Source organism: Poeciliopsis prolifica, unplaced genomic scaffold, assembly GCF_027474105.1.
Source record: "Poeciliopsis prolifica strain line A6 unplaced genomic scaffold, Auburn_PproV2 SCAFFOLD028, whole genome shotgun sequence".
In the NCBI taxonomy this organism is placed as follows: Eukaryota; Metazoa; Chordata; class Actinopteri; order Cyprinodontiformes; family Poeciliidae; genus Poeciliopsis; species Poeciliopsis prolifica.
The window spans coordinates 6,845,409-6,859,387 of record NW_026562403.1 but is presented as its reverse complement, the minus strand read 5'-3'; the positions used below and the strand labels follow the sequence as shown (position 1 = coordinate 6,859,387).

The window sequence follows — 13,979 nt, the reverse complement described above, 5'->3', positions numbered from 1 at the left end:
AAGTTTTGTTTTACAAACACTTATCAGTCATAGAAAAGGGTAATAGAGAAACAGAACATTTGGTACTGACTGATAAACTGCCCAAACCCAAGCAGCTGCAGAGTTATTTTAAGTTCTGAAGTGGAAGTAAAGACAGACGAGGGGTGGGACGGGGGAGGTTTACAGAGTTGAGGTATATGATTTCACTTTGTTTATGTTGGAGTTTATGTTTCTGGCTTGTGCATTATATAATGATGTATAACACTACTGCAAAGCTTAACTCTCTAAATACAGAACACAGAACAAAACGGTTCTGTGGGCATTACACTTCCTGGTTGAGGAGCATCGGTTTGAAGTAAAGACCAACATGTCGGTCAAACTTTTCTTCTCAAAGGCAGCCTTAGTATGCCACTAGAGATATTTGCATCATTCTCAGTACTATTGTTTTTCAGATGTTTTTATATGAACTTTCTGTGCATCTTAAATGTAGTTTCTCATAAGAAACAAGAGAAGCATATGTTAGATAACTGGTTGTTTGATTTATGGAAGGAGTAATTTGGTTACCTGGTTATTGGTAACACTGATACTTTAATAAAATGACATATAGCCTATTTTTAAACCCCCATTGAAACTGAACCCACTTTGCTTACTTCAAAATGAGCTGCAAGTACACGAGCAGTAGATTGGAATAAGGCTCAGAAAAAGAAATATTTGCACAATTGCATTTATATTGTACCTGTTGGCAAACATTATTAAAAAAACAAAAAACAAAAACTAACATAGTATGCCTTTATGCGTACAAACTATGTTGTTAATGTCAACGTGTTGACATTCGTTGACATTAACACTATTGCTGTTTGTAGAGTAAAAAAGATGCATTAATTTTTGTAAAATTATAGTTAAGCATGTTTATGTTCCACTCAATGTTCAGTTGTATATCATCTATAGCTGCTAAAATCTGCAGCTCTATGCAAATCTTCTGTACTTATAGGTCCCCTCTGTGCAGCTGCCATTGTCAGTTATTTGGTTGTGATAGTTGCCAAAGACGCTCCAAAGCCAAGAGTGCTGCACTGGGCCCACCTGTCTCTGTCTCTCACCGGTGTCTGGAAGTTGCCAAAGACCATCTAAATTCGGTTGCTGTCGTCTTTGTCGGGGCCCACTGAACCCACCACTGATATCTTAATGACAGGAGAACAGAAAGCGCAGCTTCATACACCTGTTTGTGCATATCTTTTTCAGGTCAGTCACTTCTTGCCAAATAAAATACAAATCCCAGTAACACTATAGTCAGAGAAGGTAGTCCATAGGTATTATGAAACCAAGAACATTGTGTTAATATCATCGGTCTTTGTTTTTTTTTTATTTCTTTCCTCTCTTTGCCAAATACATCTTACAGTCAGCCAAAAGCACTCATCTTCATCCTTGCCAGGATTGTTGAATGATCCCCAGCAGTTTCTAGAGTCATCTGCTCTGATTTAAAAGAAAAATAAGAAGCTATACTTCTAATTATAAATGATGAGTATGTGCATTTAGTGAATTTAGGAGGACAGCACACATTGAAACTGTACATCGCTTTTTTTTTCTTTCAAATCAGCATGAGGACTCTAGAATAAATTTCCATTAAAACATTTTGAATCAAAGAGCATAATTGTTTACCCAGACATGATTTGCCATCTTCTCTCATGGACCTAATGTTTAACTTCAGGAATTGTAGTTATCTACTTGGACTGTGCAGGACTTACCGAAAAACCTACCGAAGAGTGAGGATGTTAGGAATGTTAGGGAATTATTACAAAATAGCCACATAAGGCAAAAGTACAGTAATGATGGCAAAGGTTAAAGCTTGACTTTACATTCAGACTAAAGATTTACATTCGGATTAGTCAGTAGGAGAGAGTCGAAAGAAATATTGTTTACTATTACCCAACTTAGTCTTGTAAAAGTGCTTTTATTCCCAAAGGCAGCCTCAGGATTAGGGTTTGACATTGCTGTTCGCATCACAGCATTGTTACTGGAATGTGAACTATAATTTTCCCAAAACTATATACTTTTTTATTTTAAAATCATTGTCTCAGTTATCACAATTTTCTTGTTGATTCAATGGCACAAATCAATCGTGCCATTGATTCGGGCAGAATCAATCCTTGCACGATTGATTCTGAATTAAAAGCAATACTGCTCCGACTCCTAAATATTCATGGTAAAAATCTTTTTTTACCATATTCATGGTAAAAAAAGATATGCACAATTTCAAAATTGTGCATATCTGTGGGACCATGTCTAAGAGTTGCTAACTCTTAGACCAGATGCTTACTATGAAACACACGTCTTGTGGATCATCTTGATGTACACTGTCTTTGTACTGAGAAGTGACCCCAGCTGGAGTCTAGTCCATTTCGCCTGTCTTTCTTTCCTTTGATTTATGCAGTTTGTAATTTCTGTTTTTGCAGTAAATAGCATGTTTCTTCATAATAAACAGGCTTTGGAAGTCTTATTTTTCATCTGTTTGGCTGGCTAGCATTTCAAAATTGGTGGGTAATTTGATTTGGCCCCCTAAACTCTTCTGTTTTTCTCGTGCCATCTCATTATGTACTTGATTTGCCAAAGACGCAAAAAGTGCTTGCTCTGTGCAGAATCCAGATTTCTGGTAACAATCCTTCATCTGTAGTCTTAAATTTAAGGTGTCATCTGTTTTGTGTAATTCAAGCAATGTAATTTAGGAGACATGTTAAGTATAGGTGACAGTTTGACTAAGATGATCCAACATTCAAGAAATCTCTCTGCTCCTTGAAGTGGATAATTTTTACTGAGACATTCATCGTACTTGTCAGGTAGCATTCTTGTTGTTTTAATGCAGAGTACAGACATTTCTTGTTTAGACTGACTGTCTGAATGGCCAGAAATGGATTCATTAGTTTATTCTGTTAAACTCTAAATCTCACAGAGCTGGAAAAATGTGGATTTCTTAAGAGGTTAGATCAAAGATTAATTATAGCAATAGAAGCTTAAAACCATGCACAGTAGTGTGTGCAGCAAAAAAAAAAAAAAAAAAAAAAAAACTTTTTGTCTACATTTACAGTTTAACTGATTTTTGACTTCCATAGCAGGAACCCAGTGAACTGTGGATAAGCAGAAGTTTGGTCTATTTTACACTTCTAAGTTTGCACATTCATACACACATACATGGTTTTTCCAACTGAAATGTTGTTAGTTCCCTTTCCGCCCTTCTCCTGACTCCTGCTGTGTTGGGGTTTTGTGTTCTAGTGCTGACTAGCAAGCTGCTGGAAACATTACTTTCTTTCTCCTGCCTTGGCAGGTTTTAGCTTAATGTGTCTGCTTCCTGTCATGATTTGTGTTTAAGACTCCTCTGGGTACCAGTTCACCGCTGAGTGTTTTTGTTAGACAGTGAAATGTGCCAATTTGTTGCTATGTTACCCTACAAAGCAAAGTTGTGGCATTTTCTGTCACCTCATTAACTTCATGTAATTAACCTATAAATTTTACAAGCCATGTTATAACGTCAGTGGTTTATCTACAACTGAGATTATCAGACGTACGCAGACATGTGAACAACGGCTCAGGTCAGGGCATGTAGGCTTCATAGCTGTGTAATCTATCAAATAATGTACCATGTGGACAATGAGTGTGTTAAATAAAATCAATCAAATCAAGTCAATGACATTTGAATAACTTGATTACAAAATCATCCGAGTCAAATTTTTAAATTCAGTGCTGTATTCAAATGTCTCATAGGAAAAGTTATTTTTCTCACATAATATCCTCATGCTAAACTACGTATGATGAAAATCCAAAAATGGTTTGGTCCATTTTAAGCAAAATGTGAACCACAATAGTCAACTAAGATTCTGAAGTTGAAGCCACAATTACAACAATCTCAACAAAACTGGAGAGTGGACGATTGGGGAAATGTTGTTTGGTCTGGTAGTTATTGATTTAAACTTCTAGCAGGCTAATGCACGATGTCACCGAGTTTATGTAATCTCAAGCTGGTTTCCTTGAATAGCACAATGAGTTCACTGTTCTCTAATGGGCTGTACAGTCACCAGATATCAGTAGATTAGAGCACCTGTCGGTTGCGGAGATTCTCACAATAATGTGCAGCAGACAAATCTGATGCAACTGTTTGATGCTATAATGTCAATGTGGAGCAAAATTATTAAAGCAACATTACTATCATCTTGTAAAATTTACATGCTTCAGTTACTTAGGAAACCTTCATGGTTTTTGTGAAAACAGAAAACTGGATTTTTGGTTTTCCCTAAAATATTACTAAACATTTCTATCTTTTCATCTTGTGAGTTCTATGTAGTCTTATACCCTGACAACTGATAAAAATAATAATAATAAAGAAAAGGGTTTGATGATCCTTTGAATTTAGAAACCAAAGCATTGGAGCTGTGATAGTTCAATACTGAACCGCTGCTTTTCCTCACGCCTATTTAAATGAGTAATGTTATTGGAGGGAAGCGGGTGCAGTTTAAACATAGACTTTTTCCTCTGTCTGGTCAGTGTCAGGGATTCTGTTAGACGTCCATGTGATGTCATTCTCTGTGAAATGCCTGCAATGGCTTCTGCCAAGATAATAGTGGAAGGTAGACAGATAAGACATGTGCACATCACAAAAACCCACTTGTACTCTGACAAATTAAGAGCTTGAAAAAAACCAAAACCTTGTACCCATAATTCATTAGTATGAGAGCTGAAAACCATTTTTGATGAGCTTGAGGGTTAATTTAAAAACCAATTTGACACATGAAAGTACGTCTTAACATGTTTATTGCCATTGCTTATATTTAATTGCCTTTGTGCGCTAAGGACTTTTTGTTCCATTTAGAAGTTACACTAAGTATAAGTTCACCAATTGAACTTTATATGCCAATTGTTAGAAATATGTCAGTCATAACTAAAGATTGTTCAATTGCATGCAGTCGAATACATAATACATTATATTATGGGTTGTTATTCAAGATTTAAAATCAAGAAAATTGAAAAAAATAAAATAAAATACTGGATCTGAACTAGATAAAAATATGAATGAAGAAAAGTTCTAAACTGGAAAATTATCCAGATAGAATATTACAGAACAGGAGCAAGACAAAGGAATGGTCAAACAGTTTTAAAGCAGAAAGCGAACTTGGTTAGACATACTGCATGTCTTTGTGTGAGTTCGCATTCATTAAACATTTCCAGGCCGTATACCATAGAGGGAATATACTGTTCCTTGTAGTCTGTGTTATTGCACTCACCCAGTCAAATTTCCTTGGCTAACCTCTCACGGCTGAATTCACTGTCACCACACCCAGCAACCACCTCACTGTCTGTGTGTTTTTGTGTGAACGCACTTTGACCGGCTTTTGTACATTCACTCCCAGGAAAGAATCTGTCAAATGAACGATTCTTTACAGGCTTAATTTATTGTAGCCTGCTATTTCCGGTTTATACCTTTCTAAAAAAAAGAAAAAACAAAAGTTTAAAGAAAAGGAAAAACTTTGCATGAAAAATGTTTGTTTGCATGTTATAAGTTATTTGGATACCTTATTGGGTCATTTGGGAATATAGTAAATTTCTCCTTGAGAGATAATTCACAACATACCAGCAGCATTTACAGCTTAAAATGCATTTCTTTAATGTAAATATCCCTCCAATATGTATATTTACATTGCCCTTGATAATTGTTGTTTGTGCTTTGTGCTCAACTCTCTACATAAGTTGCAATCAAGCCTAAGAAATATTTCCTATTATTAAAAAATATTAATTTAGTATTATTGTTATTCAACCATCATGTTTGTTTCACAGCAACCTTTGCATTGAAGCAGCTCTCTGTTCAGAGGGTCTGGACATCCTGAACCTTTTTTAACCTCATCCATTTAAAAAGCTGGTGGTACATTGAGGCACAGGCCAAGCAACAACAAGAAGAGAATTAACAGATTAAAAAAGAAAAAGACTATTTGTTTTATGTCTTCAGACAATTCATGAGATTTAATATTTTTCTCGCAAAGTTGGTGAGTCTTCAAAAAATATAACCAAAAACATGAACAATCTGATAAAAATTTTAATAAATTAAATGTGTGTTCTTAAACATTTGGGATCTCAAAAAGCATTGAAGTAAGATGTTGCTTATATCTTTTTCTCTAGACATAAAAGAGGAGAAAACCCTGAAGTTGTCAGAATTAAAACTGGCAGGTCAGACCAAAATGAAAACAGTAATCAGTATGATCCAAAAACATCCCAATGCTTTCCAAAGGACAGATTTCTTGGGTAAAGTTTCTGATGCAGTAAAATTTCAAACTCAATTATAACAATAATACTAGTAATACTAATGCTTTTGTGTAGTGTAGCCTTTAATCAGAAAATATTTATGAAACTCAACACTTAAAAAGACACCAAAGGTCATGACAGTATCACTGCGGAAATCTGAGTTTTTCACTTAAATATATATATATATTTGATACAAATTCTCAAAAGCAAGGAAAAGACTTTGTGATAACATTAGACTGACTTAAATACAGCTTCCACTCTGGTATATGACGGCAACATATTTCCATGCTGCTGTTTTCCTGCTATAGATGCTTTGTAATTGAGGCAACAGCTCACTGGGGTGACAGAGTCATATTTATAATTCCTTCTTGATACCCCAGTCTTCCCCTTCATACCTCATGTGCCAGATATATTTTCATCCCACAACTTGTGCAAGCGAAGGCTGTCCACAGATAAACTGAGTACTAGGTAGACTATTTACAGAATCGTGTGTCCATGGAAACTTGCAGGGGTAAAGGTGACGCAGTCTTAGTGAGGCGATGTGAAATATAGGGTGTGCTCTGTCAGTCAGCAATGTATTTTAAGCTTAGCATTATTCTGCTTTTGGCCGAGCCTTCATGGCATACACTAGTACATTGTCAAAGTAATGTATTATAAATCCATTTACTTAATTTTGTCTCAACTACAAACTTCAATGTGTTTTATTGGAATTTTATTTGATAGAGCTAAGTAAACTAGTACTTACATGTGAAGTGGGAAGAAAGGGATACATGGATTTCAATGTTGTGTGCCCATTTGTTCATTTGTTCATTATGCTGCATAGATGTACTGTTTATGTCCACGGATGCTAAAAGCATCGCATTTGACTAAGTCTGATTCATTTTCAACAAAGATGAATCAGACTTCATGCAACAGTAGTCTCTAAATTTGTAAAGCCGGTGAAGACTTACCCTCCTAATTGCAGCCACATTGGTGGCTATAATGAAGAAAATAAAATGTAAGAATGTGACTATATTTGCAAGGTAAATCCCAATAACAAATGTCTCTTAAAATAGATATATTATATATTCCAGTTGAAATCATTGTTCCAGTTTTTAATTGCCCTTCATTGTTAAAGAAAATAGCTTTTGCTGCAAATAGTGACTTTAAGAAAAGTTGCATCAAACACAATTTTCCCAGAACTGAACCTCCTTAAAAACTCCATTTAAGAAACATGATCATAGTATCAGTGCATCGTTGGCAAACCAGCAGGAAACAAGAGTCGAACAGAGAAGGCCAAACAAGTATCTGTATCTGTGGACTAATGTCTTCTTACGCACAGTCAGAGTGTTGGTTCATTTACAGAGCTGAAGGACACGGAGCTCCCTGAGAAAGAGTCCAGAGGGGGTTGCTCTGAAAGAAATGCAAGGCAGCTGACGTTTGTGTGTCTTCAGTTACAGTTCGGTTTACTTAGCCTCTGAATTTATGGAAACAAATTTTCCTCTTTATTGCAAGTTGTGAAAAGTTATTTATAAGCTATATTTATTTTGCAAATGTACACACATTACCACTGCTATTTGAATCTAGTCCTAACTGCTGTTGACTGAACTAGTTTCAGCATATTATAGAATATAGTATGTTTCAACAAAGGTTAATTTCAACAGATGAAATATGATTTAAATGTTAGGATAGTGTGCTAAATCATTTTGTGATTTGTAAGTAAATGTAGGTTAAAAACGTATTTAATGGATGACCTGGCATTTACAGTATGATCACAAAGAGTATCAGACTGTTATGGACCTTTGTTGAATGAAAACAGCTGTTTTCAAAAAATTTTGAACAATGCCACATTTTCCCACTCATGCAACTCACGTTTCACTCTTTGACATGCAGACGCAGCCAGAACCATTTGGAATCTGTCAGAGCCGATGACAGAAATTTTTTCACAATGGTTTTAATGCTCACAGCTCAGGTTCAGTTGTAATTCATCGTGACTGCCTTTCTTTTAAAAAACCCCAAAAAACAAAAAAACCCCTCACTATAATCTCTGAAACTTTGACAGCATAGTTTCCATCAATATTAGTAAATACTCTGGAAGCGTTTATGTAATTTTACCCAAGTAGAAAAACCTTTTAAGGAGTATTTTGATATGAAAAATAATGTGGTGGACAATAATAATAATAATTTGATCTTTTTTCTTCTTTTTTTTCCCACTCTTTTACAGATCCAGTGTTTCTAAGCCCCCTCCAGTGGCACCAAAGGTAATATAAAATTATTTTCATGTAATAAGTCAAAACCTTTTCTACAAAAATACAATTGCCAAATATGACAATTCTTTAAAAAGCTACACATGTGAAAAAAAGACATTGTGCTATTTGCATAGATGTTATTTAGGTGAAAACTGATTAGAATAATGATTCTATGAAAAGCTACTGAATGTGGTGCCTTGAACTCGTCTTTAAGAGCATCACACCCTTCTGAAACAATGACGTACATAATTTTTGTTGCATGTCATCACTTATTTACATTGAACTGTTTGAAAAAACACTGATGCTTTCCTAGAACCCAGGCTGAACACATAGCCTGTAAAAACTAATCCATTATTTTAAAAAAGTACATCATTCATTTGTTTTTATTGGACACAAACACATATGGGAGGCATCCTTGTTTTATGCTTTGATTTAATTCATTTTTGTGTGTATTTGCATGTTCTTTTGTCGTATTGATAGGACAACCGAACAGATCTCATAAAACCAGTAGCCATCACCCATCCCTCTGTTTCACATCATCCCCAGTCTCAGTGCTCTGCCCCTTACAACAAGGCCCCCCGACCTTATGGGGGTTGCAGCTCTGAGGGTGTATGCTCTCCTTCACAGCCACCTTTCACCACCTTCATCCCTTCCCCATCCTCTGCCTTCACTCCTGCTTCATCCCACATTGGTCCTCCTCCTCCCCCTCTTCCTCCTTTGGTCTCTTACCCATCCTCTGCATCCTTTTCCTCCTCCCCCCCTGTCCTGGTTGCGCCTCAGCCATCAGTGTATAATACACCGATCAATCTCTACTCAACTGAAAATGCGTGTGAGGTGGCCATGGGGCAAAGGCGGGGCCTGTTGGAGAGTCAGGGAGGAGCCTTACCACATTTTAATGGGTGAGTGGCAGACTCATTAACTAATCAGATTGATTAATCCATTATTGGTATTCTGTTTTTGTTTTTTTATCTTTCTCCTTGAGACTCTTAGAACCTGCCACTTAGTTTCTTCCCTAACTGTATCACAGAATTTCTCCACTTTGCCTCGAAATGGTTTCAAACTAAAATATTAACCTTTAGACATATAAATAAAACTTTAATTTTGATAATCTGATTTTGAGGGGGAGAGTGAGAAATGGGTCTACATCCTGCAACCTTTTTGTTAAGGATGTTTTGAGCATGTTGTTAAAATAATTAAGAGGAGATGGATGCAACTACAGTGTTCACCTTGACACGTTAGAAACCTCAAATACAGCAAAAATATGTAGACCGCCTCCCATCACATGTCATTTACCCTCACCTGCAGTTTAGGCATGTTTGGTTTGTCACTATCCTTTTAATTTCTCTGGTGGGACAGTAACAAACACATTTTAGATTTCTAGAATAAAATTAAGAATCATTTGTTTCATTTTTACTTTCCCGTTAAATTCTAGGATTACCACACTTTGCTGTAAGAGTTTTGTATTTTCTCTGCACTTTTGAAAATTGTTAGTAGTTTCTCTTTCTCTGACAGTCTGAAAAACACAAATTAACACAAAAGTACAGAGAGAGTGAGAGAAAAGTGACAGTTTATGCAGTCATGTGCTTGATATGTTATGAGAAAATAAATTCTCTAAATGATCAGTATGAGCCTTCATATTTCAAACATTATTCATGAAATAATTGGATTATTTTCCATACTATGCATGTTTAATCATGGACACTTCCCTCTATCTTGTTTGCAGATTATACCTTTTGTATTTTGTTGCTGGAAATATGTGAAGCTGGTGTTTAGGGTCAGCATGGTTTCCTCTTGCCTGCTTGTGTGCATGTTGTGTGATTTGTTTCAGAAGGGAGTCATGAGCAAAAAGTTTCAATTTCTATGTCAATAGACTTCTTCACAAGTACATAATCTATGCTCTCTGTTTTCTCTTTATTTCATCCCTTATTTTTCTGCTTTCCAGAACACGTCTCGTCCAGTCACAAAGTTAGTGTCTGCTGCATGTTGAGTATTTGCTCTGGTGTTTTTTAGCTGATACTCATAAATCTCAGTGTCTGTGCCTACTTATTTGACTTTTTGACATGTTTTTCTTCTGACTGTTAACATTTGAATTTCATTTTTCTTTTAGTCGTCTCATTATTATTTGTAGGGTTCGTATTTGTGATTCAGGTTTAGGGTAGTTTGTGAACAACAAATCTTTTTTTACTGAGTCTGAATTAAATAGTGAATAATTCTGATCACAAATGTTTTGTATTTCTGAAATTTTTGCCAAGAACATTTTGTAGTAGCAGTGACACATTCTCATTTATATTCTACTTTACATCCTGTTTAAGATTGCTTCTGAATTTCTCGCATGCATCTAAAAGATAACACAAATGTTTTCAAAAATAGATAAGCTGATTAGCTGGTATTTTTGTGAAGCAAGCTATTATTTGATTAGCTAGTTGAAATAGTCACCATTCAGGCAGTTTCTGGGAAAAAAAAAGACATTATATTGCATTTTGCTCTTGTAATTATGAGCGGATTTTTAAAATCGACACAAAACTGAATCACAAATACACATTTTATTTCACAGGAGTGCAGCATTTTCAATTACAATATATTTTAGCAGGTAGTAGTTGCACAAAAATAATTCTTTATCAAAATGAATGTGTACTTTCTGTAGAATCTGCACTTCATCAAACAGAATGTGAATCTTTAGCAGGTAGCATACGTTCGCAGCATTACCAAACTTCCTACAGTAATGCATTCAGTGTCCGCATCACTGTTTCTATAAACAGAATGCGTTTTATTGGCACTCATGAATCAGACTATTCAGTGTGCTGGGAAAGATAGTAAGAGAGGGTGTATTTATAGATATTCGATTGAGACACACTCAGTGTGTATCAACGTGTTGGTTTCTCCTGGGAGTTGATTTACTGACTGTGACAGGCATTTCAGCCACTTTCTACCAAGTAAAAATTTATTTTTACTGAACACAGTTATATTTCCAGGTTGCTTTGCACCACCAAAAGTGAAAAACAACACATCTTTATAACATTTGATTAAAGATGACTGAAATTCTACCCATTTGGACTTATACACTGTTTAAAGCACCACCATGTGGTTGAAAATAAAACTTAAATATTGCAGATTTAGAGAACGTAATGTTCTGCTCTTCTGTTGTACTATTTGTATTCCACAAGGTCATTTTCTTTTTCTCTATGGTTTTGTTTTAAATTTCTATCAAATGCTTGCCCAGAAGTTAATGACTTTCTATCGCTTTGTCCTTTTTTTGATGCTCCATTAGTGGACCTCAAAATGCTTTAAAGTAAGTCTTAACACTATTCAGTTTTTTTATATATAGACATGAAAGACATGAAGGCTGCTCTTTTATAGCCCCTTTCCTTTATTTTGACTCTATATTGCCTTGTTCTTCTCCTTGACTTCCAAGAAAACCTCTGCATCCACCTCCAAGGTATCATGCTGGTTTAAAAAGTACACCAAGTTCATTTAACAAAGTGTGGTGTGGCTTTTTTCACATTCTAATTAGCACTACTTATTTCATTCCATGAAACACAATATGTACTTCTAAAAATGTGGAGTAACCACCACCATAAACAGGGAAAAATAAAATGGCTTTAAAAGGTACTTTCAGATGTGATCGTTCCCTCATTCATCTGTCTTTTCTCAGTATTCCCAGGAAACATATTGTGGACACAGACATCCATTTTTACCATGTGCCTTCTCACGCTGATGCCAGTAGAAAGCGCATAATGGAGGATACAGAGGATTGGCGTCCACGCACAGGCACCACCCAGTCCCGATCTTTCAGGATTCTGGCTCAGATCACAGGCACAGAGAACGGTATGGCAGAAATGGAAATTAACCATTTAATGCATTTTTTGTTTAATTTACTATTACTAAAAAATCTGAATATCTTAAATTACAATAACTTGCACAGTACATTTTGATTTGAATAAATAATTTTCCTTCTAGTTCAAAACGAAGAAGCTGATGCATCACAGAAGACAAAGTAAGTGCATCTAAAAAGAGTTTTAATTTAGTTGTTTTCTGTGGTTGTTCTGTTGTCATTCAATTTGCTTATTGGAGTGTTTAGTATAAAATCCTCATATATGAAGAGAACCAAAAGACTTATACCAACTCTTTGTGACGCAATATGTGCAATCAGTGTCAGATGTCTATATCCAGTTAGCAGGTATTAAACCTGATCTGTTGTCAAATCTTCATGGAGTGAAGATTTTCAACTTAAATAATTCCAACGTGTGATATTTTTAACGCTTATTTCATGTTGCTCAATATTGATTTTACACCTATTTGTAATGAATTTGCATATCAGTATTGTTGAAATGTTAATCCGACAGCCTTGCTGTGCTGCATGTTATGCAACTCGTTGTTGTGTGGTTGAGAATCGTGACTCTGCCGCAGTTGTGTTATGTGACGTGACCTCTTGACCCTGCATGCTCTTGTTGGTTAGCTGTGATAAATTACTGAAGCCGTTGCTTCCATTTGTGTGCTGGTGTGTGGCATTAATCATAATACATTTGTTGTTATTTGTGTTTGGGCCTTTTTTATTCCAATAATGAAAGTGGAGATTTTCATCTGAATCCTTTTTGACCATCATCAGCTTCTATTGGTAACTGGTGCCACTGCGCTTTCTTTCTGGCATGGGCTTTAATCCATTTCCTCATAGATTTGTTGAAAAATGATTATTTCCATTTATTCAAGTTCTTCTTTTATGTTTCTTCTGTTGCTCTTTTCTCTCCTTACTTTTTTCTCGCTTTTCCTGCTGTGTTCTGGATGGCAGAGTGAACAAGAATGCCACTCGACTTGTGGTTGGACCCAAGTACAACGAGCTGAGAAACTGGCACCATGGAGTGTCCGCTCGCACCCTGAATGTCCAGTAGACGGTGTGTGTGTGTGTGTGTGGGGGGGGTGTGTGTGTGCGCATGTGTCTGTGTGCGTGGATCTGTGGGTGTTAGTGGTTGTATTCTGCTGTATTTGTATATCCCTGGGGTGTTAGGTGTCTCTGTGAGGAAGATTGCTAAGATTGGAAAAAAAGTCTAGTGATACTAAGGAAGTGAAAGAAAATAATACTAGAATGAGAGCTGTAGGCTACATGTGAAAGTTTATCATTCATGGTTCTGCATTTCTATGGATTTCCTGTTTTCAGTCAGTTTTCAAAGCAAATGGCCTTTTCTAATACCTCATCATTCTACTGAATATCGCTTGTAAGGTTCAGTTGAATAATGCTCCAAAATGAGTTTCATGTGCATTTGACACTTCATGTATTGTATACAATCTGATCACTATCCAAATGAGGCCATATAATGACCCAATAAAAGCGTAAGAAAAATATGAAACAAAGGAAAAACAAGATGGTCGGATCATGGCCAGAAAAAAGTATTCTGTCTTGACACAGTAAGGCAGAGAAAGTCACACAAAATAGAGTTCAACAAAAGAACCTTTATTTCCTCATGCTTAGATCCAACTAAAACGTGTTTGTCAATATGC

At 35.9% G+C, this 13,979-nt stretch overlaps 1 protein-coding gene across 5 annotated transcripts in view; it reads left to right on the top strand.

Moving 5' to 3' along the window:
• pdlim5a (PDZ and LIM domain 5a) overlaps nucleotides 1–13,979 on the top strand; it is a 51,441-nt gene that overhangs the window by 16,644 nt on the left and 20,818 nt on the right. For 3 of the 5 annotated variants that reach the window (XM_055048994.1, XM_055048993.1, XM_055048997.1), the window contains exons 4-7: nucleotides 8,462–8,498; nucleotides 8,967–9,385; nucleotides 12,139–12,311; nucleotides 12,444–12,480. In XM_055048994.1, the coding sequence (XP_054904969.1) occupies nucleotides 8,462–8,498; nucleotides 8,967–9,385; nucleotides 12,139–12,311; nucleotides 12,444–12,480 (666 nt within the window). Of the gene's footprint in view, nucleotides 1–8,461; nucleotides 8,499–8,966; nucleotides 9,386–10,428; nucleotides 10,452–11,754; nucleotides 11,776–11,898; nucleotides 11,923–12,138; nucleotides 12,312–12,443; nucleotides 12,481–13,979 lie in introns of all 5 variants that reach the window. The other 2 variants (XM_055048995.1, XM_055048996.1) reach the window with 2 other exon arrangements.